We start from the raw sequence: 25,577 nt of genomic DNA on the forward strand, positions 1-25,577 counted from the left end.
CAGTTCTCTCTTTGAGTAATTCAGACAAGATATATTTATCATAATACTTTGTAATATTCATCATTTCAAAAAAGATCGTCTCACTTCCTCTTAACTTTATTGCACATAAGAAGAAATAGGTCACATGATGTTTTTTAATGGTATCTGGAAAAAATAAGGCCTGCTGTTTTAATGTGTTCCTTTTTACCATGGCAAAAAAACAACTGTGCTCTGGGAATTTTTTTTAAGCTCGGTGGATGTATGTGCAGAGGAAGTGTTTGTTTCCTAGTTTAGGTTGTGTAAAAAACCACAGCACAGGTTTCTGTAGTTCATCTGCATTTGGGGATCCCGTACATGTTTTGTTTCAGGGTTTTCCTGCCTAAATGTTGTGTCATTTGTTTACTCAGCGACCGAGAACATTATGGGTGGAATTTTCTAGAAGAATCCAAAGAGATGGTTTTGAAATATGAAATAAATAAATTTATTTTTAGAAACACAACATAAGTAGTCTCAACAGAATGTAGTCTAGGATGGCTACTTGCTGAGGCTGAACAAAAACAGCGATCTGTTAGACATCAGTGCAAACAAGGACATGAACGTTTTGCTCCTTTTTTTTTTGCTTCTTTTTCTACTCCATTTAATACTGTAGGCGTACGTGAAGCAGTTCTCCATTAAAAAGAAAAAAGAACTTGAAAGACGACACGTCATAGACGGAGGAGGTGAAATCGTGAAATGTTAAAGCGGGTAACTGTCACAGTTTTTTTTCACAGTGCTCCTCCTACCGGTTTCATTTCCGGCATCTGCAGTTTAGTCAGTCAACGATTCACCCAGAGAAGCAGGTTTGAAGAACTTCTTCAATCAACAAGCTCACAAGGCTGATGGATGGTTAACAGTCAGTAGTTTTCCCATTTAACTTGTTTTTTTCCCCGCCTGGGTTAAAACCAGAGTGCGACTTGATTTGTTTCGTCCTACCGGCTGAATCTTTCAGAGCATTTCGCAACCTATTCACTTCCGTTTCAAAATATTCAGTGTGATGTGTATGTCAGGAGGGATGTATGAATAGTGTTGCATTCCACACCATGTCAGTCAGATGTCAGCTGAACGTCACAGAGGGAGAGGGATATATTGTTCATGTTGCTGTCCTGTTCGTATTTTGATGTCAGTAGGGGAAATGTGTCAGACACATGTAAAAGTGACTCTTCCAAATTTATTATAAGAGAGTCCATGTGTGTTTTACCGACTTTGCTTGAGTCCACCAGGTCACTTGTCCCACCAAGCAGCACGTTTTCGATACACACTGCTCTGCACAGTTTGGTTCCTTCGGATCCGTAACTGCCGTGTCTGTGGCACCAGCTGCACTGGCCTGTTAGTGAACAGATACAGGACTGCGGCCCGGGCTTGTATCCCGTCACCACGTCAGCCAACACTGAGTGTGCAGGGATCTGTTTTAGCATGTTCTCACTGCCTCTGCTTTGAATCTGCATCTCAGACGGGCTCTGGGTGCGGTAGTTCCCAACAATGACTGTCTCGACAAGAGATTTTGTGTCCTGGCTGTCAAGTTTCAAGAACGAGGAATGGTGTGGGCAATCCAATCCCATCCCGCTGTCCTCCCTCTTGCTGACATCATCCGCTTCCATGCTTTCATCCTGCATAGGGTAATCTGTGTGACTGTGGGCTGAGATCTCCGGGCTTCCCATGCTCCCGCAGCCGCTGTCCTCTTGTCTCTCTTGATGTTGTCCTCTGTTGTCTGCCGAGGAGTTCGCCTCTACGCTGACCCCGCTGTCCAAGCTGGTCCTCCTGTTCTCCTCCTCACCATCCTCTATTACTGTAAGACTGGTCTCGGTCACTGCGGGTTTTGCGTCAGGTCTGTAACTGGAAAGAAACCATCCTTTGTCCGTGACCACCTCCATGGACCCTTCTGTGACAGAAAGCGGCTTCCAGCCACTCACAGGGGATTTCTAAAGCGGGGGAAGAGAAGATGAAAAGAAATTATGAGCCATGTCATGTTTTAACCATTTTCATTTTTAGTTGTTGTTTTTTTCTTTAATCTTACCAATGCTACAGGCGTTTTTGCAGGCCGCTTTAGGTAAACCAACAGAATGCAGATCACAACAACGACAACTATCAGGGCCCCAAGAATAGATAAGAATGATACAGCTATTATGTAAAATTCTGAAAGAAGAGAAACAAAATCATTTTACAAACCGATCAGTTCAAGGCAAAAGTATGCAAACATAACAAACTGAGGCAATTTTAGGGAATGTTTTTTCCCTGTATTACATCATCTTGATTTATGCAGGTAATTTTTCTTCATTAACAAACCTTTCCACATTTTGTAATGTTGCAAACAGAAACTTCATTGTATTTTGTTGGAATTTTATGTGCTTGATTAACACAAATGCATACGTAGTTGTGAAACATGTTTGTTGATGCAAAAATTCAGTGGTACAAGTGTGTATTAAAGAGGTGCGTCTTGGACGCGTCACTACCAGCTTTGCTCTCAAGAGACTGAAATGTCTGCTCAGTCATAGCAAAAAAGCTATGAAAAACAAAGCATCTGTGAGCACCAAGTTTCAAGTCTCACCACACATTCTAAATTTAGTTTCGCCGTGGCTTTATGCTTAGGGTTATTTTCCTGAACCTCTGCCTAAAAGTCTCAGGACTTTTGCAGATTCCTCCAAAGCTGCTCTGCTCATCCATCTTTCCATCAACTCTGACCAACGTCCTACAGAATGATTCTGTCGCCTCCATGTTTTACACCAGAGAAATGGTGTGTTCAAGTGATGTGCAGTAAGTTTTCAGTCATGTATAATACTTTGCGCATAGGCCAAAAAAAATAATCAGTTTTAGTCTAATCTGACCAGCAGAAATTCTTTCTTATGTCTGGTGTTTCCCTTGCATAGCTTATTGCAAAATAAAAAGTAATTACTTTGAAAACTATACACATTTCTTATTACATCATTTTCCACAAATATCCACATCCTATAGAAGAGAATATTTCTTATACATTTTATATTAAAATCTAATAAAATGGTGGGTTTTCAAAAATGACCTTAAATTTTCTGTAGTAGATATTTATACAGAATTATAAGTCATCTTTTTTTTTCAAAAGGTCATGTAACATTGATGGATCTATATATATTAGAGTAAAGGAAGCTCAATGAAAACTCATGATATGCTTTTCTAGATTTTTTTAAAAACTAATTTGTTGTTGTATCGTGACAAAATTTGAAAATGTTAAAGATTTTGAAAAGTTTTGAACAGTTCTCTAAATTACTGGTAAGTGTAAACAATTTACTTTACCTTGCTCTGGGAGGAGCAGGCACTGTTTTGCAGACGCGTTGCTTTTGTAGATACGACCATTGGCTTTGACTTCGACGCTGACGCAGTACTTTTTTTCCCACTGGAGACCAGTGAAAGTCTTCTTCCTCCCTTCAGGCAATCCCTCATCGTCTTCCAGGTAAACTGTGGTAGTCTGGCAATCCAAAAAAAAAGAAAAAAAAAAGAAAAATTACGTATCTGGAGTAAAGTATCTGGCTTTTACTCAATATTCATTTTGTTTATTACTGCTTATAAGTGACGTGTGAGTTGAAGTGATATTGTGGTTACCGAAGGCTATGTCCTGTCTAATTCTCTGACTCACCTTGTTTTCTCGATCAGTTTCCTCCAAATACAACGTGTAGACAACTCCATAGGGATAGATTTCTCTCAAGATGGGCTTTTCATGGACATAGACTGTAAGTGTGCTGGAAGTAGCCCACAAACTAAAGGAAGGAGGCTGCAATTCACCTTTGAATAGAGAACATGTTGAAAATTATTGCAACTGAAGCTGAGTTGATCTTGATACAATTAATACATTCCTAACTGAAATACTTACCTTCATTTAGAAGAAATCTTTTCCATATCCAGTCAGACTGTTGATCTCCTTTGACGAGCTGAACTCTGACTTTATAGGAAATTGTATATTCTTTTATTTTTTTAATATGTGTGGTAAGGATGCAGTAGTTCCTTGCGATCCCCATGCAGCTGGATACATTAGCCCAGTCTGATGTGCCATACCTGAAGGCAGAATTTTCACCAGTCAATAAATGAGAAAAATGCGACTAATGAGATGGTACAGAGTCTTATAAAAGCTGAACTGCTACTGAAATGTGTAACTCCAGTTGCAATTCACTCTCTGAAAACAACTATATATTTAAAACTTCAACATACCTTCCTATTTGAAAGTTATACACTGGGTCTGATGGGGCATTTTCAGGATTTTCCCACCGAACCGTTACTTCATCTTCTGAAATATGCACTTCCATATTTCTAGGCGGTGGAATGGCTGTTCCTGTTTCAAGAAAAAAATCATGTAAAAATCTAAGCATCTGCTTGTACAGTCATTTTAGCGTTTCCAATCACTGATTGCTTTAACATGACTTGCAGAGAGGAAACATCTGCAATGTACATTTATGCTAAATTTATGCTGAGAAGAGTTATCTTTAAACATTCTTGCAAAGAGTAGAGAGAAAAAAAGAGGAAGTCTGGTTGCAAATCATAGGACTGGTACTGGCTCTGGGGTTTTTTTCAGAAGGGGAACAGAGCATTACCCTTTCCTATGTGTGTGTCCTATTCATGAGAAAGAAAGAGAAAATGTTCTAATTGAACACTAAGGTCAACTTTAGTAATCAACGTCATGAATATCACTTAAGAGTACGGTTGAGTTTAAATTTGTAACACATCTTCCTCGCCATCAAACTCATACTTTAATAATAAGCATTTCATATTTATTTAATATTCACTGATATTTATTTTTTGGGTAAATATCTGTCAAAGTGTGATCAATAAAAATTATGAAAAATTTACTTTATATATTAAGATTTACTTATGCTATCTTTACTCCACTTATAATTTTCCACCAACGTTTGGGAGAAGTAAAAATAACTTTAAGAAGTTGTTTTTTTTCACAACTTATAAACAGTCTCTGTATTAACTACCACTATAAATTACCAAATTTCACCATCCACTGATACTGAACAAGTCAGTATGACAAGTACCTTTTAAAATCTAAAACAGGACTTAACATTTATGATCAGTAAATGTTATAATTACCTGAAACATGTCCGATGAATAGGATTAGGAAGACCAAAATCAGTGGCTTATATTTCTTATCCATTTTCAAGCTCTTGAGAAGAATATAAACACTCAGTCAGAATCCTTCAACAGCTCCCAGCAAAGTCCTTCATTCCTATGATCAGTGAGGGATCACTGAAACCATTATCAGTGTAGAAAACTATCAAAGGCGCCGATGCGGCTTTCTCTTCTGCAATAGCTGTTGATCTGAAGAAAAAAATAAAACCTATCTCTAAATCTCCTTTCGCTCCCTCCCACCGTCTAGATGATGAGTTTCCTGCTGTGACATCATCAGTGACGGGGTTTCTGGTTTCACATCTCTCCTCCTCTCTCAGCCTTTACTTCCTCTTTTCTTTGTCTTATTTTCCTTTCCATAGTCACAGTGCACAGGCTGATCTGCCATCTCACTGTACAAAACAGAGGAAAGGGGAAAGTATTGGGAATATCCCTTTCACTTTTTTTTTTATGACTTTCATCATTATTTCATAAAAAGTAGCACTACATTGTGGGGGGAATTTGTATGTCTTATCTTACTTCTTTCTACACAAGTTTACAGAAATAAAATACAAACAGTCTATACAAATTTATTCCGGAAGGTGGATTTTAGACTTTGTTAACCTGCAGATAACTATGTGCAAAAAATTGCATGCTCTCTGAATTTTCAGGTCACAGGCCACATCAGAAAAACCGCATTCATGCTCAGCTGCATTGCAGATGTGTTTTGTATGTTTGTGTCAGAAGACTTGTTATTGATTACTTCTTATTCATTACTTGGATCCATGTGGGTCTTTTTCACCATAAATTACAATTATTCTAATGCAGAATTACATCATAACCTTAACAAATAGTACCTTGCAAAAGTAAATATACCCCTTGAGCCTTGCGTGTTTTGTAGGGACACAGCAAAAGTAGAAAGGAAGCCAGGTCATAACAGGTCACAGTGCATTTTGGCCTACATGCAGTACTGTCTGTGGAGGAAACCTTACACTCTCAAAATACCATCCCTACAGTGAAGCATTGTGATGGTAGCAGCATGGAATCATTTTCTTCAGGAAGGTCAGTCAGATTGGTATGAGTTAATGAAGATGGGTGGGGATAAATACAGGCTGATATTGGAAGAAAGCTTTTGGAGGCTGTATAAAAACGTGAGACTGTACTGGAGTGCAGGTTCACACAGAGAAAAAGGAATACAAACATACAGCAGCAGCAACAATAGCTTGGTTTTCTTTCAAGCCATTATGTTCAAAGAGGGTTGAGACATACCACAAAAGACATGCAGCTGAAAAGAACCAAAAGAAGGTTCTAAGAAATATTCACTAAGGGTTTCTGAGTAAAAATGCTCACCACACCTTCACATTTATTGTTTTTGCAAAAAGATTCAAAAACTACTTTCCACTTTATTGCTATGCAATCTCTGTGTTGAAATAAAGTTACATAAAAAAACAGCACTAGCTAGCATAGTGTTCAATGTAATACACTATTACATAATGTGAATAGCATAGTACATTGTAAATTGTACATTATACTATTACATAATGTGAAAAAGTTATTGGTGCATATACTTTTACAATTCATTAAATAGTGCTGGAAGCACTTTTATTAATTCAGATTAACATTGTGCACTGAATCCTGAAAATGAATTGGTGAATGATAGATTGTTCTAAAACAGGGGTCTCAAACTCAGTTTACCCGGGGGCCGCTGGAGGTAGAGTCTGGGTGAGGCTGGGCCGCATTCACACACACGGTCTCCTCAGCCGAACCTTTCTGATTGCCTATTACCATATTTGGCCGTAGTCAGGCGCTGTAACAGCCGTAATTGTGTAGTGTCTCTTTAAGATTTTCTAGTATTGCTAATGATGTCAGAAGTATGCGCCACGGCTTCTCTGTAGAGAGCGTGGGAGAAATGGGCTAGACGGACATGTTAGCTCCCTAACTTTTTAGTAATGTTACGGGTTGTTTGGACGCTGCTCAATTTTCATGTCTGATAATATAGCAGCCGTTCAACCGGGCTTTGTAAGGTCGGTGAAGAGCGTATTTATTAAAGGACAACACTGTGGAATTCCCGGTACCAGTGTGGTTGTGAGTTTTTGACCGTCCTGACGAATCTGCCGCCTCCTCTCCTCCCTTAAACACAACCCAAGCGTTACAGCGCCTAACCTTAATTACGTTACACTGATCAGCAACTTCCGGGTCTAGACTGGATGCTGAAGCACGTGAAGCGGGAGCGGCCGCGGAAATTGCGCATGTACCGCATGCAAATAATGACAACTAGAAAATGCAAATAGGCCCGGCCGATGTCCCGACCCCGAGAGCAATATACTCTACCGTGATTGGTAAGTTCGTTCAGCTCCGCACACAACACTGAAAAGTGCCAATTATGTCAAACTCGCGGGGGCCACAAACTATCGTCGCGAGGGCCGCAGTTGGCCCGCGGGCCGCGAGTTTGAGACCCCTTTTCTAAAACTATTCTGCAAAATAAAATTTCTTTTTTTAAAAAAAATCTAAACCAAAGCAACTGAAAAATTTTATTTTTTTCCCCCCATTGATTATTGAGGGAATTTTTTATTCCAATGAAAAGTTTTGGAGAACAGAAGAGGGATCTGGTTCCACTGAAAGACCGCAACCCTGTTTTGAGCCACATAGTTCAAGAATCAACAATGACTCCAACGTTTCTGGGCAGGAACGGTTGGAACCGGACATCTGTCTCCTCCGAGCCACTGAATGGTAATGAATATGATAACTATTCATCTTTAATTCTGGCTTAATTCAAGCAAGTTCCGCATTGTGTAAGTGGTTTTATTGTGCCAGTGACACTTTAAATGTTTAAAGTTAGGCTATGTGATTATGACTCTCCATATGTGATAGGCTAGTTTGGGCTAATTTGTTAGCATAACCATAGTACATTTAACATGCTAGCATAAGCAGCTATTTGTAACTACGGGTATTAACATGATGATAATACCAGTACCGTATTTTCCGGACTATAGAGAGCACCTTACTATAACCTACAATTAAAAAAAAAAAATTTGGAAACGTACATATATAAGCCGTATATATAGCTATATATATAGCTGCTGGTATCTCCGCCGCTGTCGGTTTTTCAGAAGGACACAGCAGAGGGAGCGTCCTTAATAAATCTGCTATTGGACCCGAACCATGGACTCGTTCACGGCCGAGTTTACGTGCAGCGGCCCTATTTCCCTCCTGTACTGCCAGATCGATACTCCTCAACTTAAAAGCGGCACATTTTTTTCCTCGTGTTGTTTCCATGATGCCTGCTGCTAGCATGTGCTTGTTATAAATGAAAATTAGCACTTTCTTCTTTTATTTACAATTTTGACTTCCAGTGATCCACTTCCTGCTAAAGAACCCCCTGGTGGTTGAAGAAAAAAAATCCATAGAAAAGCCGCACAGGGATAGAAGCCTCATGGTTCAAAGCGGAAAAGTAGCGGCTTATAGTCCGAAAAATACGGTAGTTAACACTATCTGCTATTCATGTTCAGATTTACCAATATGGAAATAATAACATGTTGGTAACACCATTATGTTAGCTAGAATGTATTTAGTATTATTCACTGTGCTAACAGAAGACTGCATGCTATCATTACCTAGAGTGTAAACCCAAGCTGATATGTTAACACCCCCCAAAAATGCTATCCTGCTTTTTCTTGTATTCCTTCTCCAACACTGTTGGCCCAAATGATTTGCTCATTACCAAGCCTATGTGTATTCTGCAGAGCTGAATACACATATACAAGATATTTTCCCTCAATCACTGGACTTTGGGCATCCATAATTTTGGCAACAGCACATTGGCTAGAACTATTATTTTACCTAACATAAATTAGACCAGACTGACCCGAATGTATTCTGATCATTTGTAGCTTTCAGTGATTCAGTGATTCTTGTAAAGTAGTTCATTATTATTTTAATCATAGAACAGTAGAGAAGTCCCTTCAGGCTTTGCAGAACTTAATTTACTTATTTTGATTTCTTCTCCAATATAATCTCTTGCTTTTCATTTCTGAGAAACAACAGTTCTCTTAAGTAAAGAGAGGTGGCTTCTCACCTCCTCCTCAAATGGAATTTTTAAAAAAGTTTTACTTCCTGGTAGTAGTCCTGAAAAAGACAAAACAGTCGGTTGCTCACTGGTGTCACTTTTTGATTTCTATCTTGTGCTTGGACAGAGAGATACTGAGTAAATGTGAAATGTGGGTAGTCCTTGTGAAAATGTCAGAGATTATCTACAGGTCTTTCAAACAAGGGGGATTTTTATTTTTATTTTTACTAACTATTTGTTCTAAGAGATTTCCCCACGGCTTCCAAACTTTATTGGCAGAGAATGTAACATAGCAGCCTCTAGTGGTGGTAGAGCGTGATTTACACATGACGATTGAAGTGTTCGTAGGGCCTTTCAAAATCTTACTACAAAATTATGCTGAAGAAAAAGTGATAAAAGTTGACTGAAACATTGTGTTTACTGTATGGTATGTATATTAACAACAATCACAGAAAATTACATTTTAGGCAATGTTTGTGCAAGCAATGTAAAATAAAAAGTAAAACTACTGGAAAGGTGGCAGGATGACTCATCAAAATGACATTTCCATTTCAGGCTCAAGCTTAACTTTGGCTTTTTAGTGTGACAGTGTTTGTTTACCTCTTAACTTGGCCATCTTACTTACCAAAACCAGAAGCTCTGGAACATTTAAATTTAAGATTAAAGGTCAACGCTCAAGCGTTAAGAATTGACAGATTTAATTTTTCATACATTGCGTTTTGAGAATGCACCATTATATTCTGAAAGGTTCATTTTTGTGCCATTCTATAAAATTACTGTTATCCCACATGATCCATCACCATTTTTTTTTTCATATGGAATTCATTATTTTGTTGGAGCACTAAATAGTGTACAAGTGTCCAAAAGATGCTGATTTGATTTGAAATTGTAGACTTTGTGATTTTTCCTTTTTATTATTCCACTTCTGAACTAGTACCACTGGCACTGGAAGTGGAACTACCTTCACTGTGCTTGATATTAGGTGCAATTTTCTCAGTTTAAAAAAATGGTTCTCCCATAAATGTTATTGTGCCAACACCTTTTTATAGGTGTTTTGGAGCTGTTTCCTTCTCGCTCAATAGTCTTTCAGTCCATGATGTAAGAGCTGCTTTGTTCTATGGAAAGGTACCCTGGTGCTCCAGCAGATTTTGATCTATGATTCACCCTATTACCCTATGAAACACTAACACTTTTTATTTATTTATTTATTTGCTTTGACATATTAGATTTGCAAACTTTTGGTCTGGCTTTAGTTGCAGCAGATGTTTTGCTGTTACCATATTATTAGTATTATTTTTAGAACGCTTCTGATTTTGAATAGTAATCTTCTGATATGTTATTTTCCTGGGTGAAATACGCATCGAGAGTTAAAAAGTAAGAAAGGTCAGCTGATACCAAAACTATTTACATGGTTATAGAACTAAAACTTAAATTGACTGAGCTGATAACAATTCAACTTCCCCTTTAACTGAGTCACAAGATGAACTTCATTTACTGGCATTTTGCAGATAAATTTATACATCATCTACTCATTAAAAATTGCATATACTGACATACAATTATTAAAGTGGATATAGAACAAATATCTCATTGTTAATAATCATACAAAATAATAATCATATACTGTATGGGCCATAACTTGTCTTTAGATTCAGATTCATTTAGATTCAACAAAGTTAAATGATCCAAGAGTAATATGAATTCACCAGATACTCACTAATTTTGTTGGTGTCTAGAGAGTAGAAAACTGTACACAGCATGGATTTTATTAATTCAGACATATCACTCTGATAAAATTCAGTCTTGGGCGTAAAACATAATGTCTAGTAGCGACGTAATGCTGCCCTCTAGTGGTAGATGGCCGGTCAAGATTTTGGAAATCGGTTATCTTTGGAAATTTACCTTTTTTAAAGATGAATAAAACACCAAAACACTTTTCATGAGCATATTTTGGTTATTGATTTTTTTTTCATTATGAATCGGCAGCAACAACAAAGAATAAACAAATAGATCAATAAGGGTTGCTGTTTGATTTTCATTTAAAATTAGTGAATTATTACATTTCACTTTTTTATCAAATATTATGTAGAAAACTACAAACTGGATTTTGTTCATATTTTACATATTAAAAACAAATACACTGCCAAAGAAAAACAAAACAATACATGTTTTTTTTCATGTATCTAGACTGGTAGTCTGCTCTGGATTGCAAGTGGCTCTTTGAACCTTTTGCAACTGCACTGAATAACTTTGTGTAAAAGTGATGAATAACCGACTAACACTTTTAAATATATATATATATATGTGGTGGGTTGATAACATAGTCTTCAAATCTTACCACAATATTTGTGATATTTATTGTAATAGCAATATACAACTAGTGGGAATCCCACAAATCTTGGGTCTAACTTCAAGAGAATATCCTGTAGCTGTAAGCAGTTACCTTAAAGGTAACTGTGCTGGTGCAAGTGAGGATATGTACTCGGAAAACGACGTAATATTCCTCAACGTCATTATAATAAAAAAAAAAACAAAAGCTTTCATTTTCTCAGAGAAAAAGTGAACAGGTTTCTAGTGTTATTGGGGTCAGTAGCAAGTAAGGTTTGGCCCATCACTTTTCTAGACACACTTAATCCACGGTTCAGCAGCTGCACCTGGTTACCAAACTGCATTTTTGTGGCTTCCCTGAAGAGTATAAAAAAAGAGGCAGCGAGGCATGTCACTTCCTGTTTCCTCAGTTTTTCTGTCTGACTGAGAGGTCTGTTTGAAAGGTTTTAAAACTTTCTGACCTTTCTACACACAGTGGTGAGTTCCTAGTGTTCATTAGTTAGTAAAACCTCTTGTTGATCTAACTAAACTACAAAGTCATTTATCAAACTTTCCTTTTGCTGCCAGTCATGAAGCTAAACCTGTTAGCTCAGCGCTATACCAGCCACAATAGGTGCCCACCAGAACACAAGCTTTGGACCCATTTACACTGTCAAAATCAAGGTTTGTACTGTTTAATGAGTTTGTGTTTTGTGTAATAAGATGGAAACAAATAATTGAAACAGTACATTAGTTTTTTTCCCCTTGAAAACAAGCTCAAAGCTCTAGCTCTAGCTACACTTGTCTTGTAATTTAAACTGAAGTGTTCTTCAACCAAATGAATGTTATGTTTTTGACATCTTTGTGGACTCTGATGGTGAGCTACCTTTGATTCAGGAACCTCATTTTGTGGAGAGCTGCCCTGCCTGAATTGGTAGGAACTGTGGACTCTTAGCTGTGGACCTGATGCAGAGTTGTGGACTCTGACTTGTGAACATTTATTTTTTTTTCAACTAAAACTGAAAAGCCTAATCTTTTTCTTCAGAGTACAATTATTCCCCCCCCTTTAAACATTGTCTCTGTGGTCAATAGCATCTGGTATGATTATGGGCTCTTCCTGAACCGAGACTTTAAAATTAAACTTGAGTTTGATTAAGAAACCCAGTCAATTGGTTAGACACGTATCGGTGTCTGATGCTGAATGTTGCCCAAAATTGAGAACCACGATCAAGATTTGAATTGTTTATGAAGATGCTGTTTACAACAGGTAAGATTCTGGGTTTAGAGTCTGACTGTGGCCTTTGAGTTTTCTTGTTTCCCCCAGTGAATGGACTATGACTTGCATGTTGGCTTTACTGAGTTTCCGTTCTCTCCTGGAGAGAGGGCCAAGCAATTTTTAACTGTACAAAATCACTTTCTATCTTGTGTATCAATCAAGGCTATTTGTATAGCATATTTCAACAAGATGGCAGTTCAAAGTGTTTTACATTGTGAAAATGTCAAACTCATGGATAAAGTGAAAACCAACACTTGACATATTGTCAAGTGTCATTGTTAAAATCAATGCTGTACACATCAAATGTGTTTGACATTTCATTATGATTCAAAAGAAACTCTAAACACGTGCATTCAGTCTTGATTAAAATGAACTGTGTTTCAGTTGCTTTGCAGTTTTCTTGAAGTTTGTTTTAGATTTGGTCTGGAAGGTTGATAAAACAGCAAATTCATAATGTATCTTGGTGCTACGCCATTCAGTATTTTGAGGTGTTTTTTTCCTCTTTTAAAAAAAATCATTTTGGCACTTTTATGGAGGCTGTCTTTGTCAGCTGAGCTCAAGTAATCTGAGCTATGATGCAAAGTCACACTGTGAAACCAGTGTGACTGGCCTGGCAGGTGAGAAACTGCTGGGCACGCCTATTTCTGTGAACCAAAGAATGACCTGCTCAAAGGAAGTGGGAGGCCATAAGGAGGGACGACAAAGAGCAACCCCTTATAGTTAATGTTTCAGTTTGTTGAAAATCCAACTTCACATAAAACGGAGAAAGACGAACAGAGAAGTTTAATGTTTCACCACCATGTTCTGACTATTGCTGCAACAGAGATAACCTGGTTGTGAAAAAGCTCCACCCACTTGCTTTTACCTCCACGCTCAAGTTGTTGCTGTCCCAAATCCAATGGCAAAGAGAGATGCGGTAGGTTTTTACCTCAATTTGTATCTTTTCTTCAATATTTTGTGAAGCTTATCAGAATTGAAATGTCACTTTGAATTGTGGATGTGTTTGTTTTGCTGGATAGAATCTCTGTCTAAATCTGTGTAGAATGCTGGTTGTCTGTGGACCCAAGTGGGGTGTGATAAAAACTTTTTATGATGTGAAAAAGACCAATTTTGTCTTCCTGGTAAGATTTCTCATGGGATTTTCAGTAACTTATTTTGGAGACAGTTTCAAATGCCTCAAAGAAACACAACTTTTAGTTATCCAGACAATATGCTGTAGTTACTGTACAACACATCCTGTTAATGTACAAACCTATAGAATTAAACATGTGAAAATGTAGCTTGAATTGACACCTTTTGTGATAGGAATACCAGTAACTTGACAATGAGCTACAAGCACACAAAGTTCTAGTTTTTGAAGAGGAAAAATAAGACTTAAAATAATTTAAAAGAAAATGAAGAGTTTATGAAAGTACAATACTGAAGAAAAAAATTAGTTCAAACATTTAAGTAATGGGGAAAAAATATAAAATTAACTCTTGAGTTTAGTTGTAAGCCAAGCTCTATGAATGCAGCAAAAACACAATACCTGGGAAATGTTTTCCCTAAGCAACAAAACCAGATGTTGTGTACAGTAAACCTCATTTAGAGCAGAGAAACTACATATCACAAACTTGTCCGGTCACATTCACGACTTTCTATAAATACTGAAGCTAAGGAGGGAATGAATAGTTGTGCCAACTTGTGCTCAAACAGGCTGAGTCACATTACATGAAACATTAAAGAATTTTAGTTTCCAATTTGACTGTCATGTGACTCCCCTGCAAACAAATGGGGGCTCAGTAAAATGTTGTGAATTTATGAAAGGTTCTTTTCTAGGATACTTTCTTAAGTTATCTTACCTTTCAGAGATTTAAGGTAAGCTTCTAATAAAAAACAAACAAAATAAAATTAGAACCATAGTCCCAAAATACTTCGGTAGTGAAATAGATTTAATAAGAAAGCATATCATGTTTTTAGGTGGATTTTCTTATTTACTGGTCAAATCTCCTTGCCTTGATTTTGCACACATAGGTAGCAAGTTGTCTCTGAAAACACATTTAAACCCCATATATTCTGATAAACACGTACAGGAAAAGTCATAAACATCTCACGACAGGAGTTCATTAACGATGTTACTGTCAAAGTACGTGTTGGAAACAGTTGAAGAGAAAGAGAAAGCATTAAATAGATCGACATATATATACAGTGAGCCATACAGTGATGCAAAAGTACTCATCTTTTGACGAGAGGAGAATAATCCTATTTTTCACTTTTTAAAATTTGAAAATTGTGATTAATTTGTCTTCAGCCCCATTTGATACCCTGAAATAAGATCCAGCGCCAAGAGTATCAGTGTGTGATTTATTCTGTGTAAATACACCCGTTTTGTGAAGCCATCAGAGGATTCTTTTCATACAAACAGCATCACCCAAGAACAGGCAAAAAAGATATGAATCTGGATCATTTTTGAGAGTTGGATTTGGTTAGGATCAGGCTAGGATGGAAACTGATCAGAGATGATTGGAAGATTGATGGAGGTGAATGTTGGTAGTGGGCACTGGTACAGATTGATGGGGGGGAACTGGTTGGAATGGGAGGTCTGGGGATGACCTGGGAGTCTCGGGCAGCATCACAGGGGTCAAACTAAAACACATGTCATGATAAAACAATGTGACCCACTTACTTTGATGCTGCATGCAGTCTTAATTTAATGACATCGATGATGAGATGTGCTTTGTGTAGAGGAAAACTGCCTTGGCACATGTAAACAGGCTTCTCTGGCTAAAATGTGGAAACTGCACATGTGGGGAAAAAAATGGATAGAGGTAAATACAGGGTACTCTTTGAAAACCTTTTAGATGTTGTTAAAGATTTAATACTTGGGTGGAAGTTCAACTTCCAGCAGGACAATGACCCTCGACATACATAGGAATAGAGATTAAAAACATTTATGTTGGTAGAACTCAACTAACATAAAGACTGACAGCCAACCAAAACTTTGTGCATAGAGTTGAAAACTGCTGTTCCGATTCTTTCAGTGTGATCAAGGTTGAGCCATTTTTAATGTGCACTTACAGTTAAAGGTGGTTTTATAGGGTATTGATTGAGGGTCTTGCCTATCCAGAAAGAATAAACATCATAGAATATTACTTTCACTTCACAATTATACACTGCAGTGTTGATGTATCACATAAAATACATTCAATGTGTTGTGATATCTGGGGTTGTTTTGAGTTTTGTTCTGTGTTATTTTTGTTAGATCTGTCTTGTTCCTGTTTTCAATTAGTTCCGTTCTTCTTGGTGTTTCTGGTTATGTTTATTTCTTATAGTTTTTCTTTGTTACTTAGATTTTATTAGGTGTCTTTAGTCTGGTAATTCTTTATTGTTAGAATTATTTCCTGGTTCCTGTGTATTCTCTTTTGTCTCCTGTGTTATTTTCTCTCTCCCTCTCCTAAGTTTGCTTCCTGCTTGCTCCATTTGCACCTCCAATCAGCTCATCGTCTCAGGTCTTTTGTTCAGCATTCTACCTCCTCAGTATTTAAGTTTCTCAATTTCAGTCATTACTCGCAGGATCCTTTTTTCTACTCGCATCTCACATCGCATCACTTCTGTGTTCTCTTATTGCCTCCTTATGGTTTCTTTCCCCAGCATTTATGATTTGTGTTTTTGCTTTAGCTCCATCAATCGTTGTAAATTTTTGTTTTCTAATATTTTCAATAAAATATTAAAAATGATTCATCGTCCCGGTTCCTGTCTGCGTTTTGGTCCACCATCAACAAAACCTCACTTCATGACGTGTGTTTGCAATGTGACAAAATCAATAAATTAAAAAAAATTTGGTGTACAAATATTTTTGTAGGGCACTTTTCATGTTTCCTAATAGAATATGGCAAAACTTTCTCTAATGGAAAATTACTCATACAAATATTTCCCTTCTCTTTTCAACCTTTCCATTTTTAGTTGCAACATCGCTCATAATAGCAAAACTTCAACCATCTACTGGGTGAAACAGGAAGTAGAGCTATGTAAAATCAACCTTGTGAACTTTGCTGGAACGCCTATGCCAATTTCTCCTTTTCAATCCTCAGTCTCAGTTTTCCATTCCTTCTTATCTCATGTCCTTTGTATGCTGACATCACACAATCTTTCTGAAAAATCCAAATATTGATTCAGGCTCTTGTTGGAAATTTCTGACATGGCTATGTGAACGCATGAGCAAAAGAGAACGGAAAAGAAAGCGGTAGAAAGAAAATCTCCAAGGAATTTCTAAACCTCTTGTTTTAGTTGCCAAGATGCGTTCATTTTTTGTTTCAAACTTATTACTCCGTTGTGGATTCAAATATATTCTTGAATGGTTTGGTTCTTTGCATAAAAAATAATGTTATGGTATCAGTCTTGGCAGCAAAATGCAAGTGACAAGCATAAATCGTTTTCTTTTTTGTCTTATGCTTATCACATATAGCACTATGTTCCTTTCCCAAGAATAAATCCCATATTAATAACCAAACTCAATTTAATATCATGTTTTTTTACATTCTCCTCTGTCTCTTCCTAAGGACGCACCTCCTCCTCCCTACTACCCTGCTGGTCTACACACTCAGCCCCCTCTCAGGCAATATGAAGAAGTGGTGTATGGCTCAAACCCAGGGCTGACACTCCCAAACCAGCCCCGTTATATCCCCCGCTATCCCCCACCTGTTGTTTCACCCCCAGTTACTGAACCCAGTTCACGTGAGTAAAATCTACAGTTGTCGAGATTAAACCAGTCTAAACCATAAAGATCTGTTTTTTAAATTTTTTTAAATTTTATTTTTATCTGTGATTTCTCTGTTTCTGTCCAGTGCCTAAGAAGGAAAATAACTGCTGTGGAAACAAGGCTCAGCTCTACAAGGTGGCAGCAGCGGTTCTACTGGTGCTTGTTCTGCTGGGAGTCGCTATATTTCTTGGAGGTAAAGTTTGTCTAGTCATGTACTTGAGTGAATGTAGTCATAAATATTAATTGGCTCCTCCAACATAACACTGATACCATTTTAAACCATGACACACACACACAGCCTGAAGACATGCATAAGCTCCTTCTTCTCTCTATTTTTGTCATGTCTATTTTATTAACTTGAGTAAATAATTCAGTTTGCACAAAATCAATAGCATCAGGGTTTATTCATCAGGATATTTTCACCTCGACACCAAACCCCTAGTTAAATTGCACACAACCATTCATCAGTACAACATGGTTCACATTGTAAAAATCAATGGTGCTTTTCTGACAATGTGTGAACTGAGACGTGCTTAGCTCTAAAATTTCTTTTTTTAAGGATGTACAGTAGCTGACAGTTTTCAATGAACTCGCATCCTATTCAGTGTTTTTTTTGTGAAGTGAAATTTGCTTGTAAATTCTAAGCTAATGGTAGCATGAGTATTTTGTGTTTTAGAAAAGGTACATAGAGTTATTTTGCTGTGTAAAGTCACAACATAAAAAAACCCATTAAAATCCTGGGCTTCATTTGGTTTCTGCAATAGTGTTTCTACTTACCCAGAAATGTTTGAGCACATTGCACAGAAAAGGTCATACAGTAATAAAAACGGGTCACATAGAATAAAACAAATAAAGGAACTTGGGTTGACAAAGTCTTCCCTTCACTTTTTTGTAACATTGTTTTGATCAATTTGGTTGCCAGGGAAAACCCAGTTAGATAAACAAAACATGTGCACAGCTTGTAACAGCTTGTTCTCACACACAGAAGTTCCATTTTCATTTAAACTATAGTTTATCGTTTTTGTTGTCTTTTTGTTTGTTTTTTTTTTGTTGAACATCATTTCATTAATTAATAATCTCCACTTTAACGTCCACAGTTTATTTTGGCACCAAGGCATTAGCGGACGCAGAGTATGGTGACAACAGCAAACACAATCTTGACGAAAACAATGTTTTGCTTCAGCATGACACCTGCTCCAACCACACTGTCCAGTGTGACGCAGTCAAGGACTGCCAACTGGGCTCTGATGAAACAAACTGTGGTGAGTACACACAGGCACACAATCAGACTTCACCAGCCAGGTTTTTATTAAAATACACTGTTATAAAGTGATTTCTCTTCAACGTTTTTTCAAACTGTGAACCAATGAGAATAATAAAACAAATGCTAAGAGTTGAAAGTTAGTGTGACATGTGGTTGGGTCTCTTTAAGGACGTGTTTATGGTTGTAAATGTGTGCAAAAGAATGTGGATAGCTAAGCTAAATGCACCTTTTCTCAAAAAAACAACAACAACAACATAAAAACAAGCTAACAAAAAACAAACTCGCTCCATGTCTTCTATAGTTCAATTCGGAACGAGCAACAGCCTGGAGGTGAAAACAGCCCAAGATGGACGCTTCCTACCAGTGTGTTACAGTGGCTGGAACAAGGAATATTCTGACCGTGTCTGCTCACAGCTCGGATTAAGATGGTAAACAAATTTCTGTTTTAAAGAAACACTATACAGTGACAGATTTATTAATCATTTACATCCCTTGGCTTCTTTAAAGTACTTTTTAGACCTCTCTATCAGATCCAGTTACAGCAGCCATCAGTGAGAATTAGATTTTTATTCTGCAAACTATATCATACCCACAGAGCTCCATTTCATTTCTCCTCCCCTGTTGCCCGTGTGGTTAGACTTCAATTGAAAATTGTAGAAATTGCTGTCGTCTCTCAGCTTGGCAGAAACAGAGTCAGTTTCTAGCACCAATCAAGGGCTGATTTGATGAAATTTCTGCTGTGTTGGCTGGTTTGCTTTCTCAGTTGTCTGAATATATATATTTTTCCTTCTTCAGGTCTTATTTAAGTGAAGAAATTGATTCCAGTCCATCCAAGGCTTTAAAACTGACCAGCAATTCAGCTTCTCTTGTTCAGGGTCTCTTTACTACCAGGTAAACTGGCTTATAAGGTCATGCTCAAACTGTTTCCTTTCAAACGTGTACTTATGGTAACTGGCATGCTTTTCTTGCTGCATTCTGCAGTTCTTCCTGTCCAAACGGCAAGACCGTCTCCCTGCAGTGTGTGGGTAAGAAGCCTCCATCTGTTCCTACAGTCACACAACAGCGTCCATTTTCTTTCCTTCATTGTTTGTCTTAACTCATGTAAAGCCTTGTGCTCCCAGAGTTTCGCTTAACTTTTTTTTTTCTTGTCACATTAATAGTTTTGAAATGTAAATATTGAATAGGAGCTCTTATAAAAAAGACTGCAAAGGTTTAAAATGATTTATAGGGGGAAAAAATTGTGCCCATGTTTATGCTTTTATTTGCCTGCTTTTTCCCACACTACTTACCCATCTGCTGAGATGACGCCTTCTCTCACTGCTTTGTTGTTCTTGCCGCCTGCAACCACCTGTTTCTGCATGTACTGGACAATTTAAACCATTTTAGATCCAGTTTAGAACTAAATCAGTTGTCAAATCGATCACTTGCCAGTCCAAGTGTGGTCCAATACATGAATGCAGGCCTAAATATTACTAATCTGTCCTTTCACTATACCTGCTTAAACTTTGCATGGTTATGAGGTGAGTGATGCCTCTCCAGAGGAAAATCTGGGAGAACCAGAGTATACTTATAAGTTCCCAGTAAATTACAGGGAAGCACAGATGAATACCAAACAACCAACCATTCATGTAGGCACCTTAGAGCAACAGGCATGCATTTCTTGCTGCATTCTGCAGTTTTTCTGCAGTCAATCAAGAGGCATGTTTTATTGACGAATGAAGTCGTAACACTCGGAGAGTTCCTCTTACAGCGTGACAGGAATATGCAAAAGCCATCTCTGAAAGCCAACAATAGCCAAATAAATAAAATCCTGCATAAATATCTTAGCCATGCAAAGCAAAACAAACACTGTAGTGCGGGAATCAAAGGTAGGCTAAACATTCTGAGACACCTGGAAGGAAGGAGCATGCTAAGGAGTGGCTAAGGACTGATACCACCGAAGTTTATATGACACAGGTGGTGAATGAGTCACTAAAATAAGACCAACCGAGAACATAAAAAGACAAACTGATGCTAACTTCAAGGGGCCAACTTTTTACCATTCTACAGCAGCTGAACAAAAAAGAAAAAAAACAAATGAAATCAACCTTGAATAAATAAATCTTTTTCCTATGCACTTTTCTCTTCCTCAGACTGTGGCAAACAGCCGGCTACATCCCGGATCATTGGGGGCACTGTGTCTAAATCGGGTCAATGGCCTTGGCAGGTGTCGCTTCAATTCAAAGGATCCCACGTCTGTGGTGGTGTCCTGATCTCACCGGATTTTGTGCTGACCGCTGCTCATTGTTTCCCCAAGTGAGTGATACAGAAATTCCTACCGCAGAGCTTACTTTTTCACTCGGTGAGCTCTATCGTTCACAACGTAAAACCTGTAAGCTACATTAAAACTGCAGAACATCGTATTTATGTTTTGAGTTCATGGAAAACCGAGATTTTGAAATAAACCGTGACTAGTTAACTTTTTTCTATGGTGAAAAATGTATTGTACTGTCACCACAGTGAGTACCTCTCTGCTGAAAACTGGAAAGTGTATGCTGGAATTGTGTCTCTGGATAAACTAACTCAGCCCTACCTGGTTCAGAAGATCATACTCAACGAGAACTACAACGGCAAGACCAGTGACCAAGACGTTGCTCTTCTTAAGCTTACATCTCAAGTTACTTTTAATGGTGAGAGTCATTTTTACCTCTAGTGCTACTTTTTGAGAAATTTTTAGGAGCATTAGGAACCTGTTTTTTTTTTTTGCAAAAATAAGCCACTACTGCTGGAAACTCCAGCTATTGAAGTGTCTAAATTGTAATAGTAAGGTTAAACAGTACATATGGTGTCTTAGAAAACATCCATGTCTTTGTTGTGTGTATTTTATTGGGATTTTACATGATGGGCACAGTAAAAAATAACCTCCATTATGTAATTTAGTTGACTGTCAGGACAAACTGCCTGAGACAACTTCAGAGAAAATTGTAATTGTCCTGTGAAGGTCTGTTGCATTTTCAAAAGAATACAGTACAGTGTTGTTAATGCTTTACTAGCAAAATGTGCTTCCCTTGCAGGTAAACCTGAGCTTTATCTAGTCTCACTTTGATAATTTGATAAAACACACTTTGTCTGTCCTTTAATTTCCTCAAGGAAGCACAAAGCTACTGATGAATTTACTGAAGTTAAATGCATCTTCGTTTTGCAGATTATGTTCAGCCAGTCTGCCTTCCACTCAATGGCCAGGACTTTCCACAGGGAACCAGTTGCTGGACGTCTGGTTTTGGCACTACTAAGGCAGGATCTGGTAAAAAAAAAAAAAAAAAGAAAATGCTGTGACTCGTTTCAATGAAAAATATACTTTTGCTATCTCACTAAATACATGATAGCACATTGATAAAGCAAGTAAACCCTACAACATCAGTGAAACGTATGAATAGAACATGAAGCATAGAAGCAGCAAAATGTTTACAAAAATAATAGCAAATGTAGTTTAGGGGGGGAGCAGTTCTCTGTTTTTGTTTTTTTTTTTTTTTTTCTCTGAGAAGGGTTAGCTCTCCACTTTAAATACCCTTGGGCTACACTGACGAGCAAGTGCTGTATTTTCTTGTCCATTATGTGATTATTAATTGAAAGAGTTCATACAGCTGATTGCAAATTGTGTTATTCGAAGGCAATAATTGCCTTTGAATAAGGCATATGCGAAACAAATTGGCTTTTGTTTCATATTTTAAATGTTTTGGCATGGTTATAGCTTTTTGGAAACAAAGTGTGTCACTTTGACAATGAGTGCTGCTGTTTAAGTCTGCGTATTAGCGGGTTTTGAAAATGTGGAGTTTGACTTGAAAGCTGCATAAAAGCGAGGGTAGAACAGTAAAGAAATGTCAGTGTCACTAAAAGAACACAAATAATCTGTCAGCAGCTTGTATATTAACTACATAATCAATCATTAATTGAGTGAGACATTGCGGACATGAGAGAGAAGGCCCTGTTTTATTTGAATAATCTAAAAATGTAGTCAAATAAAATCCTAAAAATTTGTAACAGTTGCTATGATACTGCACACAAATATTAAATTATATCTGTTCTTAGGCATTACTTGCATATTTCACTTTTATTGTTTCCAATAAAAGGAACCGTCTCAAAGGACCTAATGGAAGTGAGTGTGGACATCATTAGCACACAGGTGTGCAACACTCCATCGGTATACGGAGGTGCAGTGACCAGTAATATGATTTGTGCTGGGAAATTGGAAGGAGGCAAAGATTCCTGTCAGGTGAGGCTATTTTATGACAATCAGTCAATTCTGAGGTAAATTCATAAAGCTATTTGTGTGTGCTAAATCAAACGACAAATATCTATATTCACCTAAACATTGTTGTGCTATGAGATCTTCTCCAACACCAAAGCTGCTCATATCATGGTTGATAGGTAAAAAAAAAAAAAAAAACATCTGCTGAAAGCTGGAGCAAATTTTTTTTAAAACGTTTTAAGAAAAGAGGGACCATTTTTGAAAACAATTTTTGAAATAGTTTAAAATCCAGTTGTTTTTTTTTTTTTGAAAATTCAAAATATAAAATTTGATTGTGAAACATTTCAACACATTGTGCCAGGGATTCTGTGTCACATGGAACAATATTTAAAATTTTAGACATCTGAAATATTTCTGTGCCTTTCACTTTGTATTTTGCTGTGTTTGAGACTGAAAAGATTCTGTCTTTTCTAAAGTAGTCATTTAGAAATGGATGTAAATTGTCACTGTTTAGTGGTTTTGATGGCCGTGTTTGTGTCTGCATGTACTTTATTTTAACCCTATTGTGAATATGAGGCAGAAATACAGCAGATGACACAGCAGTGTCATCTGCTGTGTCATCTACAGCAGTGAAAAGCAAAGAACAGGGCAAATTACACTTTCTTGTGAATTTCCCTCTCTTTTTGATTAGACACAAAAATTACAGGTAACAGTCTTTGCTAACTTTTAATGTGTATGATTTAGGGTGACAGTGGAGGACCTTTGGTTTGTAAAGGAGACAGTCGTTGGTACCTGGTGGGGCTCACCAGCTGGGGATCGGGTTGTGGTGACGTAAACAAGCCTGGTGTCTACACCAGAGTGAGCAGTGTTCTTTCTTGGGTCTACAGCAAATTGCAGGTAAGAATTGAGAATTACATTTTTTTTTTTTCTGACCATGTTGATGTTCATATTTGCACTGATTTTTAACATTGCTTCCTCTTTTTTTTTTTTTTCTCTCACAGCAAGTGAAACCTTAATATCTCCTACATGTCCAGCCTGGCTAATGAAGTCTGCACTGCAAACTCATGTTTGATGAAGAAATTGCAACATAGTGATGAGAAGAAGCTACAGACTGAAAACAATCATATAAAAGGTTACATGTTGGCTTATGGGGGAAAGATAAGTTAACTAGAAAGATAATAAATATTAAAGAAGTTGATTCAATATCAATGTAGCACTTTTGATTTTGGGTGTTTCACTCTTACATTAGCTGGGCTTCAAAAATGGCTCACCTTTCTATATTTAATTTTTGCCAATGACAGACCTTATTATCATAATTCCACTGATCAAAGGTAGACTTTAAAAATGATGAAGGAATATAAATTTATAAATATATATATATGTAGAGAGAGATTGTCAATAGGTATGTTCTTCTTATTGTTGTCTGTCTGTTTACAGTTTAGAAATGTACATTTTACTTTATACTGAAATCAAAGAGATTTGATACATGTTTTTGGAATTTTGTGAATATAAACAAATTTTTGTGGATTTTGTTTTTATTGTGTTCTTTGTTCACCTATTTTCTGCTTTTTATGAGTTCCCACAGTTGGAGAGGCACACAATTTCTTTAAGTCCATTGTGAAGCTTCCATAGATGATTTTGGGAGCCATGTCATTTCCTGTCTTTAGTCCACTGTGTGCAGCCATCCAACAGGAAGTTTAAGAACACTTCGAGATTCCCTGCAGAGAGACTTTGTCAATACATTGATTTAATTTTCCGCAAGAACTTGGTTCCACGCTTTGCTTCATACAAAAGGTCTGGAATCTATTGGGAAGCAGTCACTTGCTGGCTGTGTGGACAACACGTTTACATTTTTAAAACCAAATTGCTTGGGCGTGACAAATGAAATGCACTAGATTGAAGTTATGGCGCTTACCTGTAAACAACGTTCCCCCACTGCAAAGAGAGAAGTGCCGAGCCGGACCAGATGGCTGTTGATGTTAATTCAATATTTGGAAGTCGGGCCAACACAGCTTTGTTCACTTCCACCGTTGTCCTTCTAGCACATAAAATTGACATTCACAACTTCATTCACAACTTCCCCTTCTGTTCGTTGATGAACACAGCTGAAATCCTACCAGAGAAATCCAGCTCAATGGGAGAAACTCCAGACAGAGCACTGAAGGGAGATGAGAATTGAGCAGAATTGCTTAGGAAGGCATTGACCAGGCTAGGTATCGGTCAACATTGTCAAACGTATTAGTTTAATTTTCTTTGCTGCTTTGTGTCTGATTAAAAGATGATGGACACCAGACCAAAGTAACGCAAATCGAGCTGCAGACCAGCCACAGACTGATTGCCTCCACGTCACGCTGCATTGATGCATTCATGCAAAATAAGTCGCCAGTCATGTGTTGGATGCGTTTACTGTTACATGACATGAACAAACTATTCAATAGCTCCACATTTACGCTCTAAACAACCCCCCTTTTTTGCCTTGCCAGTATCCTGTTCCTTAATAAGTGAGGCCACTTCTTCTTCTTTTTTTTCTTTCTTTTTAATAACGAGTAAATTAGTAATATACTAACCAGATTAAAGGTATCCAAGTTACTGTGTGTTACTATTTATATT

At 37.4% G+C, this 25,577-nt stretch overlaps 2 protein-coding genes across 2 annotated transcripts; one reads left to right on the plus strand and one right to left on the minus strand.

Moving 5' to 3' along the window:
• Positions 1-436: 436 nt before the first annotated feature.
• il10ra (interleukin 10 receptor, alpha) lies at positions 437-5,317 on the minus strand. Its single transcript, XM_027999586.1, has 7 exons — positions 5,074-5,317; positions 4,192-4,312; positions 3,857-4,038; positions 3,623-3,768; positions 3,283-3,454; positions 2,033-2,151; positions 437-1,937 (listed from the first exon to the last, which is right to left on the minus strand). Exons 1-7 carry the CDS (start codon positions 5,135-5,137, stop codon positions 1,062-1,064), a joined length of 1,680 nt encoding a protein of 559 aa, XP_027855387.1. The 5' UTR covers positions 5,138-5,317; the 3' UTR covers positions 437-1,061.
• An 8,099-nt stretch (positions 5,318-13,416) lies between these two features.
• tmprss13a (transmembrane serine protease 13a) lies at positions 13,417-24,494 on the plus strand. The gene is made up of 13 exons (XM_027998910.1): positions 13,417-13,653; positions 17,276-17,450; positions 17,561-17,668; positions 18,573-18,737; positions 19,041-19,167; positions 19,535-19,630; positions 19,721-19,764; positions 20,872-21,034; positions 21,239-21,408; positions 21,924-22,022; positions 22,849-22,991; positions 23,712-23,864; positions 23,969-24,494. Exons 1-13 carry the CDS (start codon positions 13,636-13,638, stop codon positions 23,981-23,983), a joined length of 1,476 nt encoding a protein of 491 aa, XP_027854711.1. The 5' UTR covers positions 13,417-13,635; the 3' UTR covers positions 23,984-24,494.
• Positions 24,495-25,577: the final 1,083 nt, after the last annotated feature.

Source organism: Xiphophorus couchianus, chromosome 18 (assembly GCF_001444195.1).
Source record: "Xiphophorus couchianus chromosome 18, X_couchianus-1.0, whole genome shotgun sequence".
Taxonomy (NCBI): Eukaryota; Metazoa; Chordata; class Actinopteri; order Cyprinodontiformes; family Poeciliidae; genus Xiphophorus; species Xiphophorus couchianus.

Coding starts and splice junctions, on each gene's coding strand:
- il10ra (XM_027999586.1), bottom strand. CDS start 5,137: ATGGATAAGAAATATAAGCCACTGATTTTGGTCTTCCTAATCCTATTC. Junction 3,769..3,856: donor AAGATTTCTTCTAAATGAAG/GTAAGTATTTCA, acceptor CTCTATTCAAAG/GTGAATTGCAGCCTCCTTCC. Junction 2,152..3,282: donor CCTGCTCCTCCCAGAGCAAG/GTAAAGTAAATT, acceptor CTCTTCTTTCAG/AATTTTACATAATAGCTGTA.
- tmprss13a (XM_027998910.1), top strand. Junction 17,669..18,572: donor AGTCGCTATATTTCTTGGAG/GTAAAGTTTGTC, acceptor TAACGTCCACAG/TTTATTTTGGCACCAAGGCA. Junction 19,631..19,720: donor CAGGGTCTCTTTACTACCAG/GTAAACTGGCTT, acceptor TGCATTCTGCAG/TTCTTCCTGTCCAAACGGCA.